Genomic DNA, 27,112 nt, shown 5'->3' with positions numbered 1-27,112 from the left:
TGAGTGCCGGGGTGCCCCGGGGTGCTGGTGCCGCCTCGGCGCCGTGCCGAAACGGGGGCCTGTCCCAAGAGACCTCGGGGAGGCGGCACAAAACTCGGCGGTGACTGAACCGCTGCTTTGTGCTGGAGAGCTACTTGGGGGATAGCTCGCGGCGGGGTGAGTTTTTGCCTTTTTCTTTATTAAAGTAGCTGTGGCGTCGCCCCCCGGGCCGCTGCGAGGGGCGCCGGTTGCTGCCGCCTCAGCTTCTGCGGCTGGGGTGTGAGGGGAGAGGGGCTGGCAGTGCCCTGCCTTTTGCTTGTTTGCTCGGTCGCTGAGGAATAATAGGAATAATCTCAGAAATATTGCGTGAGGTACAAGGTATCTTAAGATTTTTTGGCTGAAAGTATCACAGCTAAAGTAATTTAAAGCTCTAAACCAACTTTTGTACTGAAGTAAAGGCTTCCAAGACTTTAAATACCATATATTTGATATTTATAAATAAACTTTATTAAAAACAAATTCTGAAGCATTAATTCCTGTCCTGTAAGATACTGGCTAAAACAGTGCAGCACAGAGCTAAGGATAACAGGTACAATAGAAACTGAAAGCTGCTTTCACCAAGGACTTGAAAAAAGCATCTGTCTGACAGAGTTTTTGTTCTGCGTAAGCTGTTCTTTTATTTTTTTAAAAATATGTGAGAAAATGGAAGCCCTTCAATACTCACGTATACGGGACTTGTTATGCGATGCTAAAGAGTATTGATGACTGCTGTCAGCAGTCTGTGTCTCATAGTGCTATCTCCTCAAGTTGAAAATATGTTCTTAATATCCAGTCATAAGACCTCATTCTCAACCTGTGTTTGCTTATCTGAGTTATTACTGCCTGAATACTTCAGTCAGCGGAGTGATGTAAGTCGAGGTACGCAGCATTTGGAGAGCAGTTTCCCATTTTCATAGTTGATTTACGCAAACCTGAGCACTACTGCCCACCCCAGGTGTAGTCGTTTTCAGATGTGCTTTGCTGCTCTCTACCCTGTCATTCATGTATCTGAACAGCTACCTTGTGGTAACGCTGATTTCAAAATACTTCCCCTGAAGCTGTATTTCACACTGCCTGGCCAAAGCAGGCTTTTCTGTTCAGAGCAATTATATAGCATTCTAATCGCTATAAATTTAAAGTGCCCATGTTAACACACTGAACAGGATGTCTGTTTCTTTGCCTCTTTGTGATTTAGATCTTGTCCTTCATTTAACGTATGAGGAGTTTGTTGCTATCGCTGTGGTAGCAGCCACTTTGGGAAGGAGCAGGAACAGAAGATAGTGACGGGGTCTAGTAGGACGGGAGACATTAAAAAATACATGCAGGTGTAGCTAACCAGACAAACATAGTAACTAATATTGTTGATTAATGAATCCTGAATTTGCAGCACATTCTGGCCATTCTTGATAAAAAGGATTTTCTTTAGCCTGTAACAATGTGTTTGTTGTTTTTTTTTAACTTTTGTGTATGTGTGACACAACTTTGTTGCTCCTACTGAGAGGTCATGATATATAGCTGACTTTGCACATTTCTGAGGTAAAACTAAACCTGATTTTCATATTTGGCATTAAAAATGTAATTTGAGAGCAATTTCTCTTTTGTTTGTGGTTATTTTAGTTTAGCCCATTGTTTTAATCTTGGTAGTTTAAAACATAAGTGAGTTCAAGAAAAATGTTTTTCATAGTTTTAAGTCTGACTGATATTCGTGACACAACTTCAGCAGGTTAATTTTGTTCTAAATATAAAACTTTATGCAGTTTTGTGTCTGTGTTTATGGGGATACCTGGTTTCCTATTTAGGCATGTATTCCTTGCAGTATGAAGATGTGAACATGGAATTGATAAAACTTTTTTCTTTAGTTTCCAAAAGTATAATTATCAGTTATGAAATTGTATGGCCAGAGCCATGTTTCTTTTGAGTTACTGAGTCCAGAAAATAGCATGTTTCTGCTGCATGGTCAAGCCACCTGTATTGAGCCCATGCTGTGCACACTGTGGAAGTCTTGGTGCAAAAATGAAGCAGTGAGGGCACAATGTTTGTGGTGTTGCCACGACATGCACGCAGCGTAGATTTTCAGCAGCTGTGCAGAGCCTGAGCCCAAGGTCTGGGTTCCAGGCAAACTGCAAAGACTTCCCCAGAAGTTGCTTAGATATCATATTAGCTTTACTGCCAGTAAATACAAAAAAAAAAAAAAAAAAACTATTTCCAATTTCATGTTCTCTATGTTTGCTAGAGAATGCTAATGCATCTCATTAATAGGGGAAATCCCCAGCCAATTTTGTCTCATGTATTTCCAGTATGGTTGTTGTGCTGAAATGACTTGTAGAAGCCAGGGATCTGGTCATTTCTGGTGTGCAATTAAACAACAAACTAAAGACAGCTACAAATGGTAGGAACTCACTGGAGTCCTGTGAGTTCATCATGGTATTTGTTCTCTCATCAGTACCATCTTAGTAGGGAATTTGGAGAAGAAGGGGTGGAGGTGGTGGGGGGGGAGAAGTTCACGATCCCTGTTCTAGTGGATCTGTTTCATTCTGGCTGTCTGAAGACACCTGTAACTGTGACTATCCAGCAGTACTGTATCAGAGTTGTAAATCTTCCCATGAATAAGGTGATACTTATTTCCTGTACTCACAAGATTTTCATGAGAACTTGTCTGGGGCTTCAGAAATTGCTTTTGCAGGAGAAGAGAATGATATTGAGCCTTGCTGCATTCAGAATAAAATGGGAAGCTTATTTCCATGACTCAGCTTACTCTTAACAAGATCCTCTGCATAGTGAGTCTCCAAGTTAAAAACAAAATTCTAAATATTCAAACATATATTCAAATAATTTTTCTTACCAGTTTTCACCTTAAGAGATGTTTTAATACTTTACACTTGGAACAACAAAATAGATAAAAGGTACTGGTCTCAATTTTCGGATGGTTGCATAAAAATGCAAAATTCTGTAAGAGATCAAATGCAAATTCTTCTAAAATAACAGGGTTCTAGACACAGAACACTGAAGCAGCTTTTATTGCTTCAGACTGTGAAAAGTAATATACAAATTGTTTTACTTATAAAGACTTCTCTCAGTGACACCTTTGTGGACCACTGGATTTGTATATTGCCTGGCACCCCTTTTCAAGATATAGGTGGGACCATGTCCTCCTTTCATGTGTGGCTCCATTGAAATTAATAAGCTAAGCTTGCTTATTGTTTCATTCTCCTTCCTTCCTTCCTGTTCTCAGTGTTGAGGATGCCAGGTCTGGCTGTTGTTCTGCTGGTCTCAGATAATTCTTCATTCCTCAGAGTGAGACCTTGGATCTGTCTTAGCATTCCCATCCGCTCCTTCTTGCAGCTGCTCTCTGTAGCCCCAGGAGATACCTGCAATTAGGAGCCAAGGTTAAAATGGCATGGGCTTTCTTGTAATAAATAAATAATCCAGGTCTCTGGGCTGCCTCCAGATTTTCTGCTCCATGGAGGTGCATTAGGACATCCTTGCTGCAAATATTTCAAGTGCACCTGCTTCTTCCTTCAGCAGCCCTCGAGTTGCAACCCTTCTTGTATTATCTCATTGAAACAACCGTCTACAGCTGCTGCATCTAGTCAGCCCTCTCATGCATCAGCTAAGGGCACTGTGTATTTTTCCTTCTCCAGGCAGGATTGTCAAGTTCAGGCGACTGGTCAGGAGCATAGGCTGGTGAGGAAAGAAACATCGAGGTTTTGCTGGTGGGAGCTTCCTGTTGATACGACTTGAATGGTTTCTGTCCTAAGAACAGGAGTATTTAGGGCTGTGTTAGAGGAGCCTGGGACTAAAAGAAGCACCGTGCTGCTGGTTGTTTGGTGACCAACTGTTATTCAGGGAAGTGATGGTGCTTTGGTAAGCAAGAGTTCCACTTCGCAGGCTCTCATCTCTCTTGTGTACTAACCAGACCTAAGCTGTTTGTGGGGTTAAGAAAACTAGGTATGTGGATAGGCAGGCATATAGAGTTTTTCACAGAATGCAGGAAGCATTAATTTTAGCCACTAAAATTGAGTTTCTTGGCATTCAGTCAACTGCATTGGAGATGAAAAATAAAAACAGTTTTATTCGAGAATCCTTTGTGCCCATAAGAGAGATCATCTGTCTGGAAACATGTCTTAAAAAATCTAGTTTTACTCATTTAAGTAAAATGGAGCTGCTTCTTTGTCATCTGACTTTTTACCAGGTTAAACAGCAGAAACGGGATACCTGAATTGATGTTCTTGAAGTTAGCATGACAAAAATTAGACAGCTCAATACTGAAATATTCTTTTGAGTTCTTCTAGAGGTACTTTTGGATCTCTCAGTTTGGTCTTCATGCATTCTTAAACTTCTTTGCAGATACATGCCACCACTTTCTACAGGTACAAATTACATTGTTTTTGGTTAACAGTGAATAATGCATCTATACCTCTAGGTGAAAGGCAAGTCTGTTGTCTAAAAGCTATGTATAAAGCTTTGTCCAGCTGCAGGTAAGATTCAAGGCCAGATTTAAGTCCACCAAGAGCAGAAAGGGTAGAGAAGTTAAGAAGAGTAGAATATGCCCATGAGGTGGGCTTATCTGATGATACACGGGTTTAAAGGGAGTCTGAATTATGAATGAGAGAGTTTACGTATGCTTAATTACTCTTTGTGCTCAATTTTGCTGTTTTGATAGATAGGATGCCATGTACTTTCTCTCTTATCCCTTATCTTATTTTCCTACTCACTTTGTTTTACTTTGTGCTTATTATGTACCTGGCACTGGGAGCATCAGTCTTTGGGATTTAATTAAAGTCATGGAAGTTACAAAGGTGCTGTTAAGTATATCATTTGTTTTAACTTGTTCTGAAAGCATAGAGTGAAAGACCACCTTTTTGACAAGAGCTCCTCATCCTAAATTGTGAAGCAGTTGAATGGCCCAGGTACATGACAAGTTGTTTGGTTTTGTTTAGTGTTATTTTATCCCCAACTCCTTTTTCTGTATTGATTTTTAACTAATATTTTATATACTTCAGTCTTCTTTTGGATCACAAGTATGCCTTATTCTTTGATCATCATTTGCTCCATGATTTAGCACTCAAGGATGCCAGCCATTCTGGGAATAAAAAGTTATAACAAAAAAAAGTAAACTTTTCAATGTATAAAAGGTGGGATAGAGCTTGACTAGATATCATTTATTATCATTAGCTCTGTCAATCTATGTAGAAAAGTTCATATTTGATACGGACTATACTTTTGTAGCTTTTTTACTTTTTGAACCCTGCCTTTTTTTTTAAGAGGAGGTAAGGATTAAGTACTCAGGAAGTGACCATGTTAAATACACATGCAGCTTATTCCATTGCCATTACAGATTGTGTGCTGCATGGTGAAGTTACAGCAGCATGTTCTGTATCTTTAATATTTTCCAAAATCTTCTGTTAAGCTTCCTTTATAATTTCTAGTACTTAATTATTTTATGCTTGTCACATCTTTCATTTATTCTATTAGAAACTTTTGACAGCAATTGTACTGTTGGCTTGAAAAATGACTGCTTTCCGTAGGTACAAGGTAGAGCATAAATATGTCCTTAGGTGATCTGCCTCTTAAGTTAGCTGTGGATTTATTACTCTCTTTTCTCAAGTTTAAGAGGTGAATTATTCTATGCTTTTTTTAATATGCAGAAATACAAAGCACTTCTAACAATATACAGAACAATGGTACATTGTTCGGTAAAATGCGATTTTTATGCTTCTAATGCTGCAGGAAAAAATGTATTTTGTTTAAAAAAAAAACACTCCTACAGCACATGCAATATATAGTATACCTGACTGGGTGTATATTGAACAGTTAAAATGTGCATATTGGGTTAAGGACTCTCCAATTTTTCCAAAATTAACATTAGAGAGAATACATTTAATGATGTAGACTAATGTTCCCCCAGCTTCTTGGTGTTGAAGGAGGAAGATTATGAAACTTCCTCAGTGTTTGGGTTGTCAGCAGTTGTTTATTTGGAGTTTTTTTTGTCTTTTGGTTAAAAAAAAGAAAAATCTAAGGGAAGCAGTAAGTTCTTTGCCACTATGTCTTGTGTTTCAGTGCCTCCTGTGTGAACCCTGTTTTACACAGTCTTAGGGAGTGAGGAGCCTGTGAGATTTAGAGACATTCCAATGTAGATGGCAGCCAGTGGCATTTCTGGAAGGGCCAGATAAGCAAAGCCTTGCTGGACTTCTTTGCTCAACTCTTGGACTCAGGCTTTTAGGGCTTGAAATGTTAGGTGTGGTTTCTGTTAGATTGAAGTGGAGGTTCTTACAACTACATCTTCTATGCTTACACAATTGCTTTAGAGATAGTTTGATGTTGTGCTATTAGTAAAAGCAGAGTGACAGCTGTGTGTTTTTTTTAATGATGGGGAGCAGGAAGAAACAATGCTACTAATGCAAAAATTCAGAAGAAAGCTACCAAAGCTTTTGAACTGTTCACTTCTAAACCTCGGTTTAGCAATGATTCTCTGTTCTCCATTAGTTTCAATGTGATGATACTTAACAAATTGTGGTGCTTCAATTAAATCTGTGATTTTCTTTTCTTCTAGACTAGATCTTCTGTAAAGCTTTGTGGAAGATAGATGCGTGTGCTGCAATGGTGACATAAATATTTAAGAGGATTGGAACAAGTTGCTGAGAATCTGTTTGTTTTTAATGCTTGGAACAATCTAAGGCAAGTAAACAACATGAGTTTTATCATGAAACTTCACAGACATTTTCAAAGAACAGTTATTTTGCTGGCCACTTTTTGTATGGTGAGCATTGTTATTTCTGCATACTACTTGTATAATGGCTACAAACAGGAAAATGAACTTCCTGAAATCTCTTCAGAAGTGGAATGTGGTGATCTTCAACTGTTGCCATACAAGCTGATGGAGATGAAGACCATGAAGCCTATCGATCCCCTGAGAACAGATCTTGTAGTGCTGGTGTTTGTGGAAAGTCAATATTCAACGTTAGGCCAAGATATAACAACCATTTTAGAATCCAGCAGATTTCAGTACCATATTGAGATTGCATCTGGTAAAGGTGACCTCCCGGTGCTTATAGACAAAAATAAGGGCAAATACGCTCTCATAGTATATGAAAATATTTTAAAATATGTGAATATGGACTCTTGGAACAGAGGTCTTCTAGATAAGTACTGTATGGAATATAGTGTAGGTGTTATTGGATTTCATAAAGGCAATGAGAACAGCTTGCAGAACTTCCAGTTGAAGGGCTTTCCTTTCCATGTCCACAGTAATCTGGGTATTAAGGACTGTTGCATTAACCCTCATTCCCCATTGCTCCATGTGACTAAATCCTCCAAGCTTGAGAAAGGTCCCTTGCTTGGAAATGACTGGGCAGTTTTCCAGATTAATCATACTGCTTACCAACCAGTGATATTTGCAAAAGTAAAGACACCAGAAAACCTTTCACCACCTGCTGCTAAAAGTGCTCTCCATGCCACAGTAATTCATGACCTGGGACTCCACGATGGGATTCAACGAGTCCTTTTTGGCAATAACTTGAATTTTTGGCTGCACAAACTGATTTTCATAGATGCCGTCTCTTTCCTGTCCGGAAAGAAGCTCAGACTATCCTTGGATAGGTACATTCTGGTTGACATAGATGACATCTTCGTTGGGAAGGAGGGAACAAGAATGAACGCCAACGATGTACAGGTAAAGGATGTACAGCAACTAATAGTTGTTAGAGCAAAGTACCTGTTTTTTAATCTTATTTTTAAAGTGAACAGTTACTAATAGTTGCAGCTCAGAAAGGACACAGATCACACAAAGTAGCAATGCAAACTGTGCCTTGAGAGAAAAGCCAGTTTGTCTGGCTTTCAGTGGTCACTGACTCCAGGTGTAGCAGTTCCTTCCTGCTCCAGGCTGGAGGAGAGTCAACACAACTTTGCTTCTATAGTTACTAAAAAAGAAAATAAGATATCACTTGTTTTCTCTCAAGTGACACAAGTCCTTCCAGAGCTATGTTCTGTAAACTGGGTGGTGGGGACACCTCTGAATTACATTCTCTCTATGATACATGGAAAATAGTCTCCCAAAAGGAAATTAAAGATGACTAATTGCTAAGTAATTGTTAAAAGAAAGGGGGTAAGAGAGGTAGTGTTTTTGTTTTTCACTGCCCCCTCCTAAACACACATTGTTCTAACTAAATAATTGCAGTGTTTAACTTTCTAGTCCGATGATACCTATCTAAACACATACTTCAAAAGAGCTTGGAAACAGCACAGGACTTCAGAGCTGGACCTAAGATCTATTAGTACGTAACGTACATGTTGCCAGACTTACAAGCAGGAAGTAAATGTAGTGAACAAAAGTAAATGTCAACATAAATTTTGAAAAACAGATTGGATTATTAGCTGTTTGAAACGGGTTTCTAATGTCAGGAGTTGGTTGTTTGTAGCATTTCACCTTTCTTATCTCTCTTTTATGGCTCTTGCTTGCAAGCAAGGTTTTTGCTAATGTAGGTCTTAAAATCTTGTTCTGTCACTAAATGACTCAATGTTAAAAATGTTAGATTTCCATTTTAACATTTTAAGTTGGTACATTCCTGAAGGTCCCTTTTCACTCTGTATTGTGCTGTTCAGATGAGGTGGTAGGTCAGTGTTGGTAGGAATAACATTATTTCTCACTGTATACCTCACTTTCTTTTTGTGAAGTGTTATTACAAAGCAGATGGGGAAAAAAGCACATTGCAAAACTGATACTTGGTCTAGAAGGTAAAAGTCTATAAGGTGCTGATTCTTTCCCTGTTTGTACTAGAAATAAGGGAAAATGTTTTGTGAAAACTTTCAATGTTGAAAGAGGAATGTGGAACAATGAAGGGCACTCCAGTAGTACTGCATGCAGTAGATAGCTTTTCTTTTTTTTTCAATTTTAGCTAGGTTTTCTGTTTGTGGTTTTTTTTTTCAGTGCTAATCTATTTGTCAAGCTGCAGTAGCCCTGCATTTACTGTTTTATTAAACAAAAGACTTGAACTTGTATTTACTTCAATTCGTTTTAAATTTGCATCATATGCTAGTTCCTGAAATGTCCTCTGCATTTGCAATTAAACATGCCTCTCAGATAAGTAGGTGTTTTCCTTATGCAAAAAAAAAATTGCATGGGAAAGGGATGGAGTAAAGATGAAACTCCAATAAATGGAATTTTTGTGTAGGAGGTGGTGGCAGCGTTTGAGTTAGGTGGGTAAGCGTTCTTTGAGAGTCTCTTAAGGGCAAAGTCAAATCACAGAAGCAAAGTAAGGAAGGTCTGACCCACATCAGTGGCTAAACTCCTGTTGTTCTGCAAAAGAAGCAATTTCTATTAACAAATTAAATAAAGCCTGAGTAAATCTCCCACTATGTCTTGCAGTAGCAGTTTGAAATAGCATGTTTCATATTGTTTGTCTCTGTGAATGACACCTGAAGATAATCATTCCAACTTATCCTAAAATGACGAATTGCCAGAATTACTTAGCAGAAAGAAGAGTCTATTGAGACAAATTTGATTAAAGCAGATACAAAAGGTTGAACTGTGTTGTTTTGAAAGAATAATTTGCAGTATGTCAGAATGTTATCTTCCCAAAATAAAACTGTCAAATTGAATAGAAATAATATCAAAGTGGAAATAACTTTTAAGTAGGATAATTTCATTTATATAGAACTGTGTTCTGAAACAGTGGAACGTGAAAAAGTGTTCCCTTCAGATTCTTTATCTACTTAAAAGTTAAAATGTTCTATTAAGCATGTTGTTAGGGCTGTCAGGTGCAATGCATCTTCATTACTATTATTATCAAAGAAATTACCCTCTGTGGCACAGTGACACGTGGAAGGAATGAAATAAAATCAAATTGTGGTAGTTGAAAATCAGTTACTGTATAGTGTATTTGTGCATAAATGACATCCTGTTAGACATGAGTGTTTTACTGAGCTCTGTTGCATTGACTGTGACAGAGAATTGCGTGCTACAAGTGTGGAAAGAGGTTGCTAAATGAAGATTGTATATCCAGTACTCGCAATTAACTCATTTCTACTAAGATTACATTTTAAATACTAGCAATATAGAATGGGGTATAATGCTTTTTTGTGTTTTAATTTGGTTTTATGTGTTTCCTAGTTAAAATTTTCTGGACATAGTCATGTCTGGTAAGACTGAGCTTACTTAGAGCAATGTGGATGTTTCTACATGCACTCTGTTAATTAATGCAATGTAATCTAGAACGCTTCAGAAAGCTTCCAACATCCAGAAAAGCTGTGTTTGGTTCTGCTAACTGGATAGGGTAAAGTTTAGAAACTGGAGGGTTATCACAGATGAGGTAGCAGAAATAATCACTTGTTAGTGATTCAGTACTGAACTCTCTGGAGGCCATCTAGTCCAGCCCCCTGCTCAAGCAGGGCCACCAAGAGCAGACTGCCCGGGACCGTGTCCAGGCAGCTTCTGAAGAACTTCAAGGAGGGAGGTTCTGATTGCAAGTAAGGCCAGGTTTTCAAGGGAATTTCTTCTTCAGGTGCTTAAATGAGATTTGCAAAGTGGCCAGAATAGTCAATGTTTGGATGTTAGGCTAAACTGTTTTCATCTTTAAATTTCGTGAATTGGAGTTGAGCATAACTGAAAATTGCTGTTGTAAGGTTAAGTGGTAGTTTTTTCAGTAGTATATATTGGCCTCAAAAGAGGTTGAGTCAAAAGCAGCCCCTCTAAAATGAGTGTCTTCTGCGTCTCTATTAGGCAGAGTGGTGCTACTTCAGATTGAGTATCCGTAGTGTCAGGGATACAAGGTGTAAAGAGCCCTCCTGGAAAACATTTGACATGGTTTTTCAATGCAAATTATATAAAACTGATAAATGGATTGTCTTATTAAACAACAAATGAAGCTTATACTAGTTTTGTCACAGGTTTTTTCAGTTTAAAAACAAACAACAACAACAAACCCTGAAACTGTACTTGAGATTTTTAGACTACCTGTTTGTGATTCAAGTATTGCTATATTAAACTTGGACCAATAGTACATAGCTCTTCAAGGTACCATACTGAATAGCAGTCACTGTATCAGCAACAACCATCCATCTTCATATTTATTTACTTTATCTTCCTCTGGAATAATAGAAATAATGGAAGAGAACATTTTCATAGTCTAATTGCCTCCCACTTTGAATTTAAACGTGGTAATGTAATCTCAGCATTCATTTTTCAGTAGTTCTTTTTTTCCTCTTAATATCTGTCTAGCAGGAGAGACCATTATGCTGTGACAGCGTTACATTTTTTCTTTGTCTTTTAGTCTCAGCAGTGCAAATAATTCATTAAAATGGACGTACAGAAAAAATCTATCTAGATATTCACAAAGTTTATCTCAATAGACCATGATTGTCCCCACTGACAGTCTACTAATTTAATACAGTCTCTTTTTGTTACAGTTACTCTTTGAAAATTTTAAGACTGTAAAGCACTGAGATTTTTTTCAAGGGAAAAGCCATCTGATATCAGGAGGAAAATTAAAAATGACTTTTTTTCTACTGACTGTACAATGCTGGTGGAGCATAATGGCATAGACATAAGTTGGTCAACCTTTTCCTTCATTTCCCCAATATGTGCCCTTTCTGTATTTCAGTGAGAAATGATCATGCTTTCAAAATGAAAAATTAGAATACTGTGGGGTTCTTTTGTTTATTTTTTTTTAAAACCATTAGCTATGTGATCTCCTCTTTATTGTCTGGTCTTTTATGTGCTTTTCAAAAGAGGTAATTTGAACTGAAATCAGGAGATGTCTCCACTTTCTTCATGTAAGACTAATCTTTTTCTCCTCTTGTAACTCCTACCTGTGCTCAGTTTTGGATCAGTGGTGGTCATGTTATTAGGGAAGATTCTGGTCTGAATGAGCATCTTTGGTCATATAATGTAGACAAACAGAACACAAATGTGATCATGCTAACACGTGAAAATATTGTGATAGGTGGTACTTGTATTTTCTTATTCTTTCATAATTGCCAAGGAAAAAGTTTAATATTAACCATGTGCATTCGGGGGGGGGGGGGTTCATTTTTTCTTGTTCTGTTTTGTGAGCACTTAGCTGATGCATCTGTTAGGAGACATGCATATGGGAAATAAAAGCTTGAATCTGCAGTCTTTCTGCATTATACTCAGTGAAGAGTTAGACAGCAAGAGCTGTCCTCTGAGTGATTCTCTTGCATATCATCTGTTCCAAGCAGTGTGCTGATAATGGAGAGGAGTTAGCCAGAAAGAATAAATTAATAGTGTTTTAGTCTCCATCACTCGCAGTCTGTCATCTTGCCCAGACTTTGAGGTTTATAATGTACACATCTATATCAGAGCTAGTCCTCTGTCTTTCCATAGTAGACAACATAAACAAGTAGTTCTTTAGGCTGACAGTGGTTAAGTTAATTGCACCTTAAAAGTATATATTTTTCTGTTGCTCATAAAATGTTTCTAGAGTGACTAAGACGAAGTATAAACATTTGCTCTTGGTCAGATGAATCTCATTCTGTGTTCCAAAGCCAGCATTGTCATCGTTATGATATTTCCTCATTGTGGCAGTGGCCTGGTCTTTTGTTTAATGCATCAGATTTCTCCCCTAAGAGCTTATTGTTTATTCTGTACATTGCAAATTTGTCCACATTAGTCAGTATAGTTTAAATAAATACTATTATTTAAAATATTAAAGCGTCTTTTCCCTCCTGCAGTGTATGTGGAAAGAAATAAGAACTTCCCATGGTAAAGCTTACCTCTTGGATACAAACTTTCAAAATACCATGGCGTATCTTTTCAACTTCTCTTGCACAGGAGTGACCTGAATATTTGCCTCAGAGAGGCTTAGATCTATTTTATATTGAGGCAGAGTGGCTGGAAGGTGCCAGAAAGCCTGAACTGTCAAGACACAAGATAGTTCCTGTCACAGGAGAGTCTTAATTCTGCAAGTTAATTTTCTTTACCTATAGGATCACCCAGAAGGTTATCAATAAAAAATGATAGATATGTCATCAAATGTGTCGGTTACAGAACTGCCGGAGGTGCCCCTGTCAATTCAGTTGCACTGAGCTGCAAATCTTTCCTCTGGGGAAATTCAAAAGATCTTTTTTAAGACTTTAAATGACAGCATGAATTAACTATTAGGAATTTTTGATTAGATAAATCATTTTATATTCCCAGTTCATGAGCCATGTTACCTTTGTACAGTTGTTCAATGCATTTACTGCGTCTGTATGTACGTTCTATCTTAATTTGATCTGAAGCTCCTATGGTATTTTATACTGGCTTGGCCGTAATGATAAGTAGAAAGTACATGCCTAAAAAGAGGCAAAGGAAGGGAATAATAGAAACTGTGATGTTTCTCTGGCCGGATGATGCCTTAGGAAGTCTGACTTAACTGCTGGAGCATGTTGGTTCAGACACAGTACTGTGAAGTGTTCCGCACTGTCTAGAGCTCAGACCGAAAATACAACTTCAGAAAAAGTTATAAAATTATTTTATGTGTATTATGGGCTGCAACCAGCTTATGTAACACTTTACCAGTCAGTTTTATTAACATCTGACTTATTAAAGCAATTTGGTTTATGTACCAACTTCTGTGAATCTTAATATAGCAAGACTGATACAACTGCTGCTCAGCACAGGGCAGCATTTGTTTTCAAAGGAGTGTACTGATGTTTGAACAGAAAGCTGTGTAAAACTCCTTGACCAGAGGAGAGAGGCTGCAAAGGAGTGGCAGGAGAGAGGAGAGCTGGGTCTGTCTCACATGCCCTACCCCTGGGATTGCCAGGGCAGTGCTGGGCATTTCCGTGTATCCTTGCTCTTCCATCTCTGCACCTGTGTACCACTAGAAACAACCAAACCCAATGGAACGAGCTTGGCACAAAGATTAATTGCACGGTTTATCTGCTGTATTAAATGCACGAAGACAAAAACTTTGCACAGTAACCATGTGTCTAATAATAGCCAGGACCTGTGTTGCATCTCTGTGGACTGTCAGGCCAAAGGAGAGCAGGCTTCCATTTTTTTCATGTTAAAATATTCCTGGTCTATTCTTCATACAGGTATTATATCTGGGAGGGACTGGGATGTGCACAGTGCTTGGGTCACCACTGATGTCCAAGAAGGATGGTGATCTGCGGGGCTGGAGATCTTCCTTTTTTTCCAGAAGGCTCAGACATGTTTGCACAAATGATGCTGCCTGCTTCCCTGGGGCTGTGGGACAAGCGTGGTCCTCAGAATGAAGTCTACAGGTAGGGCGTGTGTGTCAAGCAGCAGCACTGGCAGTCGTGCTTCTTGTGCCGAAAGGGTAACTGTATTGACCCATTCTCACTGGCTGGTTGAACTATTTTGTTCATTTGTGCACAACTTCTCAGGCACAACAGCTGTGAAGAGGGTGCTGTGTGTCTAAGCCATATTGCTCTGTATTAAAAAAGTGGAAGTAAACGCTGGTTGATCTGCAGATGTTCATCTTTCTTGCTCAGAATCAATTTGTGTTGGTGCTTTAAGCATGAGGAAGCTTTAATTTTTAGTGCTGTATCAGATACACAGAAACTAAATTTCATTCCTCCTGTGAGTTTAGTGTCTTCTGTTAGTTCTGTGTTTGCTGGAATTCATAGCTTGTTTTTGTTTATTTTGCTGATGGGGTTCTGGAGGACATGTCTTAACAGCTGTTTCTATCTGGTCAAGGGGGGAATCTGAAGGTTGTCCTTAGCCATGTAAAAATATCTGTAATGTACCATATAAAACTGATGTCACCTCATTATGGGCCATCCTTTTTCTAACAAATATATGGACACCCCCCAGAGACAAAAGGAAGGAAAAAACAACACGTGGCTAAACATAGTTTTCCACTTGATCTGGCTCATGAACTGCATCTTTAGCATGTACTAACAAAATAAATCAAATAATCCCAGAGTCTGGCCAATGAAGACTCAGGATTTTCCGCGGTTGGTATTTTACTTGAACACACATGAGTTTTGTTAGGCTATATATGAGAGCAGATGCTTTTCAATGGATGACTTGAGACTAAATCAATTTCTTTTCAGGAAAGGAATTATTTAAAATGTAGGGCAGAAGAGAAAGGGCCACTGCTGAAAAGGAAGCCATGGACTTCTTGCTGTAACTCCTCATTTGTTTGACTGCAGTCATTTTACTTGCTCAGTGGGTCTTTTTCCATGTGGTGGGGTGTTCCCATATAGCATTTGTACACAGTACTTTCTCAAGTTTTTGCTTATAATGCTATTAGTAAAATTACAGAGATTAAGGAAAAGGAAGTTCCTGATTTTTTGCAATAATCTTCAGATACGTGTGCTTCCACTGAAATGTTACTGCAGTTTAACTAATATGCTGTGGTTCTAGCAGCTGCCATATGGAAGTAATAGAAGAAATACGACTCCCTTTTTATAACCAAATGAAGGCGAATGCTCTGAGGACTGTCACACATGACATATGGCAGGAGGGCTTCCTTTCACCCATAGTGATTTGCTGCTGTTCAGGAAGCTCATTAGCATTCTTAAGACAACGTTGTTATTGATCCCATTATTTCTTTGCCCAGAGGTTAAACCACTCTAAGTACATTTAAGGGGGAAAAAATACTGCGCTTCCTGCCTGTGTCCCTGCTAAGTGACTGCTGTTTTGCTTACGTATATCCCAGGTCTTGCAGTTTAACTGCTGTGCAACTGGAAAAAAATGCTGCACTTCTTGGTGTTGACGTAACTTCACAGCTTTTATAATTAGCACACTTCCTGACTTACCAAAGTAAATTTCTTCTATGAATCTACTGTTGACTTCCCAAATAAGTAGACGTGCGGTAGGGATGCAGTCCTATATATGTTTCTAGCAATTACAGTAATCTTTTTCATTTTTTAATTTGCTTTTTCTGTGTAGTGGTGAATACTTTGTTCTTAGGCTGAATGAATTACCTTACCAGTGGTGTCTGCCTGTTGTAGTTTCATTCCTGTTCTTAATGGAATTGTGTTGTAAGACCTATTTTATTTAAAATTCGGTAATTATGCTCTCATAGGAAGCTTTCAGTTAGCTTACTTGATCCTAACACTGTTTCTGCTTTTCCCTTGACTTGGTTTATTATGCAGAGATTATCTTTACACTTGAGCATAAGGCTTTGTTTAGAGAGAAATCCACACCAAATGCTTCTGTCCACCAAGCATGCCATACTCAAGTAATCATGTTTGGTTCGCAGCCATGGAGCTAGCAAGTTCTGTCGTCTTCTCTCTTCTCAGAAACTTATACTTGAGGAATGTATGTGAATATTTTCATGGATGAGATGAAAACACATGTAATTCTGCACACTTTACTTTGAGTATTGTCAACATAACCTAAGCTCAGCTCTGTTTGGGTTCATCCATATGGCTGTCAAAGCAAAACCAGTCATTCCAAAATTTATGAAGTGAAATGTGAGTCAAGACATACTGAAACCTTAGTATGCGCTGTAAGGCATTCAACTCTGCTGGATAGTTCTCCTCCACTGAAAAAGCCTTTTCGAAGTTTCAAGATCAGTACTTTCAAAGCTGAACGTTGTTGTTCAATGAATAACAGCATCCAGAGAGTAAAAGAAAAACGGAAGTTGAGGGACATCAAAGCCCTGTAAGTACCTTCTCTACTTTAATGCACCAGACCTGAGATAACGGTCAAACTTCCTACAGCGTGCGTGGCATCCTAACTCAGGAGTGATTTTGTGCTGGAACTGCTATCCAGGCAGTGTATGCCTTAGCTGCCATGTCAGTCCCTCTCCTTTCTTATGCTTCAAGCTCTCTAGGTCAGAGGCTCTTTTTATTCTGTTTGCACCTTTCTTTATTAAGCCTCTGGGCATGTCAAAGGCATTAAGAAGCACTTAGGTAATACAAATAATAACAATGCAACTACGGCTTATTGCAGAGCTGTACAGATTCATCACTGTACGAATGGCTGCTGCAAGATTTATTCTGGGCTTTTTTCAAATGACAAGTTTGCTGTCAAATTCCTGCTGCTCACAGAACTGAATAAAACTTTCACGACCAACAAATAGAAACACAGTGCAGACATATAAAAGTCAATAATTAACTGTAAAACAAAATTGGGCCTAACATCTTCCCACTTCCTTCATATTAAGAAGGCACAGTGGCAAGAAGAGGAGAGTGAGGAGTAAAAGTGGGGCTGTGTTTCCATAGCTGCTGTTACAGTACAGCTGCATGGAAAATGTCCTTACTTATTACTTGCTCAGTCTGCAAGAAGTCCATGCAACTGCATGGCTGATTCTGAATGACCATGCTTAGGAAACCAAGTAAAAAAAACTCAGTAGTTTGCCAGCGTGTATGTAATTCCTCATGAAATAAGTGCTGTATCTCCTTCCAATTCCCTTTTCTTTTTTCTGTGCAAACTTCAGTATCTTTTTATAAGATAAAACAAGATAGAAGTGTTACTTCCTCTTTAAAAATTGTTTGACAGAGCATAAAGACTTTATGACCACTTTTTAAAAATACTTAGGAGATTCCTTCTGACGCTTTACAGCCCTTGAGATGAATTAGTATTGCCCCTGAAAATATAGCTTCACAGTGGGAATAAACCATAAATATAATCGTGTACTGCAAAAAAAAAAAAAAGGACTGCGATATATTTGTAAGTACAAATGGGGGAGAAAAATAAAAGGTCAGTGACTGTGCAAAGTAGGAATCTATAAACTCATTCTAACCCAAGTCAGTAAATTTACATGGCAAAGGCCATGCCGTGCTGTACAGATGTGCCAGGTTAGGTCTGAGAACACTGGTTGAAATTTTGCGGAGCTAACAAGTCACATAGCTCTACATCTATCTCATGCAGGTCTGCTTTCAGTGTTTAACACTCCTGGGAATAGCTCAAGTGCCTCTGCTCCCATTTTAAAACACCTGGAATAAAGGTAACTTAGACTTGCCTATGATAGAACTCTAACAGAACCGAAAAGGAGTTTGAAAAACCCTTTATTTCTATAAAAAGAGTTGTTAGTGGGTTTTTTGGGGTGTTTTTGTGTGTGTGTGTGTGAGAAACTTTTCTCTTATCCTTTGTTCTTTCTTACTGCCTTCCTTAAAGGTAATAGAAATTTTTTAAATGGTTCTTCTGAAAGTGTCCTAAAAATGAGATAAATAGGAAATTACACCTGAATTTGCAATGTAACGTGGATCGAAATTTAAGCTATTAAAAATCATATTTTGTAACAGACAAGTACTTCATCTTTCTGGCTGAAGAGGTTTCTAGACTGTGCTCAGTTCTGCACCACTTAATCAGAACCATTGAGAGACTGCTTAGACGGAGACACCAGCATAGTCAGGAAGTTTCTGAGCTAAGACTGAAAAAGTAAAGGCTAAAGAACTTGGCAAGTGATGATGACCAAAGCAAAAAGCAATAGACTACAGATGTCTGCAGGGTATAAGCAATGAGGCTGGATAAACATTATTTGATGTAAGGCACTGAGATGTTTTAAGTGTTGGCTGAAGAGCTGCTAGAAGTTCTTTATAATAGCGTGTGGTTGAATGTGGGGTAATATCCAAAAGGAAGTAAAAGGATTATGTAAGTCTTTAAAAATTAGATTCAACAAGAGAGGATGAAATATGCTATTGGAAGCAGTGTAATATTGGCAAGGAATCTGTACTAAGATGTACTCTCACACTTGTACAGTGTAATGAAATGTGGAGTTCAGTTTAGATCTCTGTATGTTGGTTTGAGTCCCCATGTGTAGGATTTTGTCAGTTGGGATATTTATCTACCTGGTTCTAGTTTCTGTAATCTTGTCTTTCAGAAATGCAGACATTCATGCAAAACCAGGAAAGGTGTATTAACACTTCAAACTAAATCCTCCCCCTCTGTTTCTCTTATTAATGTCTCATGTTTCACAAAAAATCCTGTTTTTTCCTCTGCTAAAGTGGTTCTCTTTGACTCTTACATAATACATAGCCTATGAAGCTATCCAAATTTAGGTTAAGGTAAATTAAGTTCTTACTATGTCTTTCTGTGTTGGCTACATATAATCATAAAGCATAGGACTTGAGAAGACTTATATGTCAGCTGTTTCATGCTGGCCTTCGTTTCTTGCTTTTTCATTTTCTGTAAATTCTTTGATATCAATGGTGATGTAACAGAGAACTTTCACTTGACAATGTGGGGACTACTGAAAAGAAGAAGGGTTAAAAACATAGGTATTTGTGACCCTTAGCTGGTGAGCAGGCTGAAGGCTGAATTCCTAGCTGTTCCTGACATCAAGTTTTGAGACAGAAAGAGACAATGAAACTTTTTGGTCAAAGACTTTTTTTTCCTCGCAATAAAGGTGGAGCACAAATAGAAAAAGCTTTGCTGGGCATCAGCTCACCCAAGACAAGAAACAGAGGTGGATAGATGGGTGGGTAGGTGGTTTTACACAGACTGAGTAGTAAGAGAAGCTCGGGCATCTTCTAGGCTCCATGAGGGGAACGGAGAAAGAAACAAGAAACCTATTTCTGAACGGACTGTAATGTTCATGTTATCGAGTCTTCATTCATTAATCCCTTACTTGTTCTCCACCATATACAGCTGAACATTAGTACAAATATTATTGTGCTTGTCTAGAAGCCATAGTGTTACCAGGAAAAAAGAGGATAACCTGGGAAACAGGAAAACACCAAAGGATATCTCTTTGTCTGGTACCAGTGTTTTAGACATATCATGTGATATCCATTTTTTCAAGCTACCTAAATTGCAACTTGTTTTTCCTTAGTCTGAGATCTGAGTTTTTGTATGGCCACATAACAAGTTTATTTTGTAATTGCAGTTACTGTGTAGCGATCACCCTTAAATGCTGGAAAAATATAAAATTTTAACTGCTTTAAGTTTTTGTATGCTCTGGAAAAATAGATAAATACCACCCACTGTTGAGCTGTGATCATCTGTGTAAAGATTTAGACAAAATTTCAAGTTCTTGTTTGTTTAAACCCCTGCTGAAGAGGGAGCACAAGCTTTTGGGCTTATGGGACAGCTCAGTCCGAGCATATCGAGGCTCAGGCACTGAGGTTGAGAATACTGATGCTGAAGAAATAAATTTGAGTTTTTTCAGAAGGACATAGTCACAGACTGTTAGGGCTTGACGTACACAACAGTGACACCGTATTTTAACTTTCCGTTCCTGAAGAAATCATGTGTTTTTAATGTTCCCATTTGCCTTCGTCAATCCATCAGTCTAATGACTTTTGAACCTGCTGGCCAGTTTCAATCCGATGTGACAGATAGGGACAGTTCTCGAAGATGGTTGAATTCCTCCTGGCTGCTGGGGAATCGGGGCGCTATAAGACACGGACACAGATCAGTGCCTGTGCTACAGCAGAGCTTTCAGAGTGAGCTCTGTGTTTATTCCTTTGCTTTGACCTGCCCCTGGCTGATCAGCACTCTGTGCCCTGGGGCTCCCCATGGCACCTACTGTCCCTTTTTCGTCTAGATGGAGGGGCTTTGGAGACCTGAAAGGAGGTGTGTCCTAGGTAGCAGCATGGGAGAGAACGCAGGCTACTGCATGGTAGGAGTAGGTTTGGGGGACAAATATCTATAAGAAGACAAGCTTTTTTGAACAAGTTTACTGTTTTGTGTGCAGGCCGTGGGTGAAAAGGTGGGCCTGAAATCTAACTTGCGTCTCTAAAAACATTGCCATTTTGGATGGGGTCATACAGCCACCGATAATCGCATGCAAACAAGGCACATGTAGTTGCATGGCTGCTGCTGCTTGGTATGTATTCTAGTTAAGCCACTGGGGTCTCTCCTGCGCAGAGATTAGGCCTGGAAATTCTTAGTGTTGAACCTTCTGGGTATGTTCAGCAGCTATATGGAGCCACACAGTGGCCACACAAGCCACTGGTCCTTGAGCCAAACGTTGACTGCTGTGCCTAGTGGTGAAAGCTGGAAGGAAGCATTAAATAAGACACCAAGATGCTGATAATGAATATAGTATTAGGAGCTTGGGTAATACCTCTGTAAAATACAGGCACCCTTGGATTGAATAGCCTTCATGTTCTGACTTCTTTGACAAAATACCATGCATCTCACCAAACCAGGTACGAAGTGTCTTGTCTGAAGAGGAGATGCAAAGGTAGAAATGCTTTGCATCTGAGTGGTTGAGGCCTGACACTTGCAGGTACCAAGAAAAGTGTCTACATGAATCAAAAAACAGCTTGTGTAACTTTTCTGCTGCTGATGGGATGTGGTGTAGGCAAACATGATTAAGCAGTCACAGCAAAGTGGCCAAGAGGTGAACTGAAATAGGATCTGACCCTAAGAGCTCCCTCATAGGATCTGTCACCCTAAGAGATGGTCTGTGCTCAGAGTTGAGGCAGCTGAGTGGTGTGTGTACCTTTGCAGTACAGGTACTTGAATGCTTGCACTGTGGCTAACAGACCTCAGTTTCCAGCTGTACTAGTTCATCAACAATTGCCAATTTACAAGAATTTAACTGGATTACTATGAGGAGATTTTAAAAGTATTTTAGAGTTATTTTGTTCATACTTTGATATGTTATACTGAGAGTTTACCTCTTCATATGTGTTGTTTCACAAGCAGATGATGTGTTAGACAAAAATGCAAGAACCAACAAGCTTTCCACTGAATTCTGCCTGACCACAATCCAGGAAAAATATCCTATGCAGTAGTAGGGTGTGTATTAGTTCTACTTCAGTTGGCCTAGGTGTTTTGACCTCTGATTAAAAGAAATGCAGGGCTCTTTTTCTCTTAACTGCAGGATACTGAGATCATTTAGCTGTTTAGTGCTAGTCACCTCTTTCATCAAAGTACAGTTTAATTAAGAGCTAATAATGCAGGATTTCATACAGAATCCTGAAAACAGCATGCTAATTACATGACTTTATTAAATATCATTGGCACCAAGTATTTAAAACCCTCAATTTACCTTGCCATAATTAGCTTATTCTCATTAGCTGTTATCTCAACCTCCAAGAAGTGAAAAGTTGACTAAAGAACTTAGAAGTATTTCTTAAGTCTCTTGATTGTACAAATGATATATCTAGATGAAAGAGCCTAATTGCTTGAAAATGTATAATTGGACCATCATCAAGATCATTATTTATGTGACAAAAAAAGTCTCCAAAGGAAGACCCAGTAACATTAAAACTGTGTGTTCTGATAGAAGACTTTGGAAAATGTCTCAAATGATTTGTTTCAAAAGTGGCTACTTGTACATTTTTAGTATATTTTAGTGGACATCAAATTCAGATCCCTGTATCAAGGTTGCATGTCACCACAGTTACAGTATTCGTGTGCACAAATTGAAGGTGTCTCCCCTGAATTTTTTGACAATCAGGTCTGCTGTGTATCATATTGGACACTTTAAAAACGAGATGCACGTAATCAGGCTTCAGCGTGATACCTCAATTTATTAACACTTGGAAGAGAAGCAGAGTTGCCAAGTTATTGAATTTATTGAGAAGGTTTGCACTGACTTCTTTAACTGTTGGCTATGGTCCCTAATATTTACAGGAGGTCTGTTAAGATCCTCAGATGAATGGATGGGGCAAACAGTCCAAGCTAATGCCATTGGTGGGAGCTCTCCTGCCCTGCACATTAAAGATTTGGGCTCTGAGGTATTCCTGTTAGCTAATTGCTGCAGGTAGAAGCTAGCTGTCAGTAAACCATAATGATTTTTAAGTAACTGACACCAGGGACTTAAACTCTTCCTCAAAGAATTTTTCACACATTTTCTGTTTTAAATTGTACTATGTACTTTGTAAACAGGCATCTTGCTGGCGTATGGTACTTTTCAACTGTTAATTTTTTAAAGGACTTGGCAGACTTTTCAAAATCTGTTTTTAATTGAAAGAGTATTTTTTCTGTAAGTTACTGTATCTTAAAGTTTTTTTTCCCTATTTTAGTTTTGTTGTACAAAGTAGCAGGCACAGTTGTCCTCAGCTCACCTAGAATCTGATGCCTTATAAACTTGAACATAGTTACTGTCAGCAGCTTAGCTTTTCCATCCCTGTTTCAACAGTCTTCATCTTTGCTGGATTGTTTCCTCCTGGACGCCTTGCTTCTGCCAAACTGTAGAGCACTGTCCTCTCCATGCTTACATGGTTTAGGGTCTGTTCATAATTTACAGACTCTGCCTGACAAACACTTTGCTGAAAAGGCTGGAGATTTTTTTAGTTTTCTTCCCTTGCCCTCTCTGTAGCATCAACTCTGTTAAGAAAATGCACAGGGAAAATGTAAGCGGTCTTCTCCTTTTGTCTGAAGGATATCAAAATATACCTGGTATACCCAAAGCAATTATTCTTTCTCCTGCATAGATTAAATGTTTATGGTAATGGGTGTTAAGATGATAGTCTTGGAAATCCAGGAAGAATAGATATTGAATTTTAATGATGTTCTGAAATACATAATTTATCATGAGGGAAACATTCTTCCTCAGAAGCAAAATAGTCTGTCTAATAAAATAATGATTCCCAGCCATTTGGGAGGGACCCTTATTGACACTGCCTTCTGTTTCTCCTTGCCATGCTGCCTCCAAACACCCCAAATTCTTGCATCTGCCTTCCCATCTCCTGGTAGCTCTGTCACTGGGACTCACTCTCAGTCCCTTATCACGCTCCTGCAACGTTTCTTATGGATCCCTTCAGCTCTCCCCATCTCTCCCTTCCCTAGGCAGTGTGTCTCTCCTTCTCCCTTTTCTGCCATAAACCCCAGCAGTGCCAGAAGCCCAAAGCTGGTACTGAGGCACAGGTTGTTAGCCTGGGCTCTGCTCTGTGCCATGCTGCCACACCGAGCCATGTCTCGCTTCTAACGCCGGACAACTTGCTACTGCTTCAAAGCTTGGGGGCTGGTATGTAAAATATAATGGAGAAACCTCAAAGTCCACATGGGAAGTTTCAAACAGTGATTGTTGAACTGCTGAAAAAAAAGCACAGTGCTCTAAAAATCAACATTTTTGAATGTATCATAAATGCAAACTTCAGCCGTATGTAACATTCCTCACTTCTGTATTTCTTCCCCCACTGTCTCTTTTTTTTTTCTTTTAAGCAAGTGAATTTGCAGTGTGGATAGGAACTTTAGGAAAGGTTGGATGTTGCAGAAAGGAAGGATGGAGGGAGGCAGGTGGTGTGCTTGTACGTACCCAGGCAGCTTCAGTTGCAGAGCTTTCCTCAGAGTTTGGACAAGCTCAGGAAAGGCAAAACAATGGCACTAGAAGTGTACGGTAAAAGGACATCACATCAGTTACAGCTCATTAAAGCCTTATATTAAGACCTCCAGTCAGAAGTCAAAGCGGCTTTAGTTCTGTTTCTTCTCTCTCTCGCAGGGCTTAACCTATAAAGGAAACATGGTACAGAAACATGGTACAGAAAGTTAAAGCTGCTTCTGCGTAAGACTGTGCTTAACTCGTGCTTTCACACTATACTTACTAAATTGTTTTAGCTTTTCAGAAAATCCTTGCCTTTTATAAAGAGCCAGTATGACGTAAGAAGCAAAGTAATTACTAATGTAATATGAAACAGTAAAGCAAGTGTTCTAGAAATGAGACTTTTTTTTTCCTGGAAAAAGGAGGAGAAGATAGACTTTCTTGGAAAATCATGAAGCTGACCTTTCTTCTTTTTCTTACCAACTTGAAAGCAAGTATTAATTTGAAGTTTAGTATCTTAATGCTGCAGCATTGTTAGGCTATGTCTATTTCCTTGCCAATTTAGTTAAAATTGATTACAAGTAAAATTAAGTGTTATGAACTGTTTTGCTTTTCAGGTGTCTAATTTCTCCAGCAGCTTTTGAGGAGGAAAATAGTCATAAATACGTTGGTATGACTACAGAAATACACAATAGTTCATTTTCTGTAAAAGAGTTAGTGTTTCCAACTTGTTTGGTTGATCAGCCAAGATGTTTGGGTCTGAAAAATTTGATGCTGAAGAAATTACTACTGTCTGTTTACCAAAGACAAGTTGACACTTCTGGTATCTGTGACAGGCTATAAAGTGAAATCATACAAGGAGATATATGAAGAAGAATGGTTTCCTGACTATGGAGACGGGAAGCAAGTTTGGCAATAGGAGTTTTGTTCTTGGCTTTACTGCTGATTTACTTGAGCAAAAGCTTTTTACAACCCATGTCATCTGTCTGTGTCTCTGTTTGTCCTGTCTGCAAGAGGAGACAAATGAAATAAAACTGTTTCTTTTGTAAAATAGTTGACATATCTGAATAAAAAGTGATAAAAAGAGCTAAATATTATGGTTGTCAAGAAAGGAGACCATCTATATACAAGGGCAGGGATTTTCATGCGTTTTCATTGTGTGAATATTTCAATTCAAGAATAATTCTCTCGGCTCCTCCTGCTCTATTTGTGATCCTAGAGCCCATTTTCTCTTAAATTCAAAATTCCATGAGATCCCACTGGCAGTTACAGCAGCTTACATTTGCTGAGCTGATTAATCACCTGAGAATCCGACTTTATTTACAACATACACGATTTTTTTATATTCCTTTCATTATACTATAAACATGTCAGATGCAAGGATTGGGAGAACTCTAAACTGTCAGGGCAAATTGCATCTATTCATTGGATTGTAACAGGGCCTTTTTCTGAGATCGTTTTGGACTGTTGGAGAACAAAGGGGTCTCTCATCATATACTGAATTCTCACATTTGATTTCTGGTGAAAGGAATTTTCTAAACCTAATATGTGAGCTAGGAAAAGTTTAAAAGAAAATACTCCATTGTAGTTGTATACCTAACAATGATTACACATCCTGCACTTTATTTTCCTTACAGGTGCCAGTGGAAGTACAACAAATATACTAAATAATCTATAAACATGTGAAGATTTTACCAAACAGTTTCTAAAATATATTCTTCATTACTAGCATATTTATGTAACATCTCATACCCAGAGAGATGTTTCATAAAGCAATCATAAAATAAATATCACCAGCTTACCTTCAGTGTATAGAATAGCATTTAGAAATGAAATTTCAGGCTTTTCCTCCCCCCTGCTTCTCTTTCAGTGTCTCTAATCGAAACTCACAGTAATAGTCCCCGCCATCTGCTACTATATATTTGTCATGAGTTTTAACATTTTGTTTTTAGAACCTGAAAAATGCATAAAATGTCAAGCCACCAAGAAAATAATCATAGGCACGACAACTCAAATGTTATCTCAGCTTGTCTGTACAGAAGATGGTTCACAGTAGGTTTTTGCACAACCTCTTTGAAGATAGAGCAGGTGAGCAGCTACACCCTTGGTATTAGCTGGTACATTTTCAAACAGCATCACTAGATTCTAGCAAAACACCTGTTGGTTTTAAGGAGAATAAGGTGGCCAAAAAAACAACAGGCTCTCTTTTGAGGTTCTTTCTGTAGCAGGTGAACTCCAGATCTCTGTTACTCTCCTTTTTATTTGTGGTGGAAAGAGATCAGTCAGGAGTGGAGCGAGGGATGTCTTAGTGACCAATGCCCTAAAGAAGATGCAGCCACCAGGCAGCTATGGATGTGAGAAGGTGATAATTACACCACTAACAGTAACTCCCAGTGAAGAAGTAAACCCTAAATTGCATTATCATGGAAACACGGTGGGCTTTTTGCTACCCTTCTCTCACCTGCCATTTGCAAACCCAAAACCACAGCTCTCCTGTCAGCTAGGTGGCTGCAGCACGCCTGGAAGTGCAGCAGCAAGCTCTTCCAAGCTTGAGCATTTCCAGCTTCTCTGCTTTCCTTCCTTTCTGTTTTTCCATCACTGGGAAGCTGTGAAGATGTTAGAAAGGTAGAGGATAAGACCATCAGCTCAAAAACAAATCACAGTTCCTTACAGTTCAGAGGTCAATGCTCAGGGGCAGTAAACTCACCGTAAAGAATTTAAATGTTTTGGAGCCAGAGACTACACACAGTAGTCCTCCAGTTTGCAGGGAAGGGGGCAGATAGCTTTGAGATTTTTTATATTTGATATTACGCATTTAGAAATAAAGTCATGTTACCAATCTGATCTGTTCGTTCGGGACTTTGACTTTATCCTGTGTGACTAAATTTTCACCACAGTGAATGTAATTTTTTCCCTAAACTTCTTCAAAGTCACACAGCATAGGAAAATCCAGAGGTCTGCCTCCCTGCTGGGTTTCTGAGGAACCTACTTCCCTGGTACGCAAACGCCTTCAG

At 38.8% G+C, this 27,112-nt stretch overlaps 1 protein-coding gene across 16 annotated transcripts in view; it reads left to right on the top strand.

Moving 5' to 3' along the window:
- Nucleotides 1-27,112, top strand: part of LOC308193935 (bifunctional heparan sulfate N-deacetylase/N-sulfotransferase 3) — a 389,183-nt gene that overhangs the window by 256,788 nt on the left and 105,283 nt on the right. For 15 of the 16 annotated variants that reach the window (XR_013950072.1, XR_013950073.1, XR_013950074.1 and 12 more), the window contains one exon: nt 6,572-7,690. Coding sequence is in view for 2 of the 16 variants with exons in the window: in XM_080589106.1 (XP_080445232.1) it covers nt 6,710-7,690 (981 nt within the window). In the remaining 14 variants the exon portion in view is untranslated. Of the gene's footprint in view, nt 1-7; nt 157-6,571; nt 7,691-27,112 lie in introns of those variants that run through there. The other variant, XR_013950085.1, reaches the window with a different exon arrangement.

Source organism: Anser brachyrhynchus, assembly GCF_964034855.1.
Source record: "Anser brachyrhynchus genome assembly, chromosome: 4".
In the NCBI taxonomy this organism is placed as follows: domain Eukaryota; kingdom Metazoa; phylum Chordata; class Aves; order Anseriformes; family Anatidae; genus Anser; species Anser brachyrhynchus.
The sequence above is the reverse complement of the archived record's forward strand: the minus strand, read 5'-3'. Positions and strand labels throughout refer to the sequence as shown.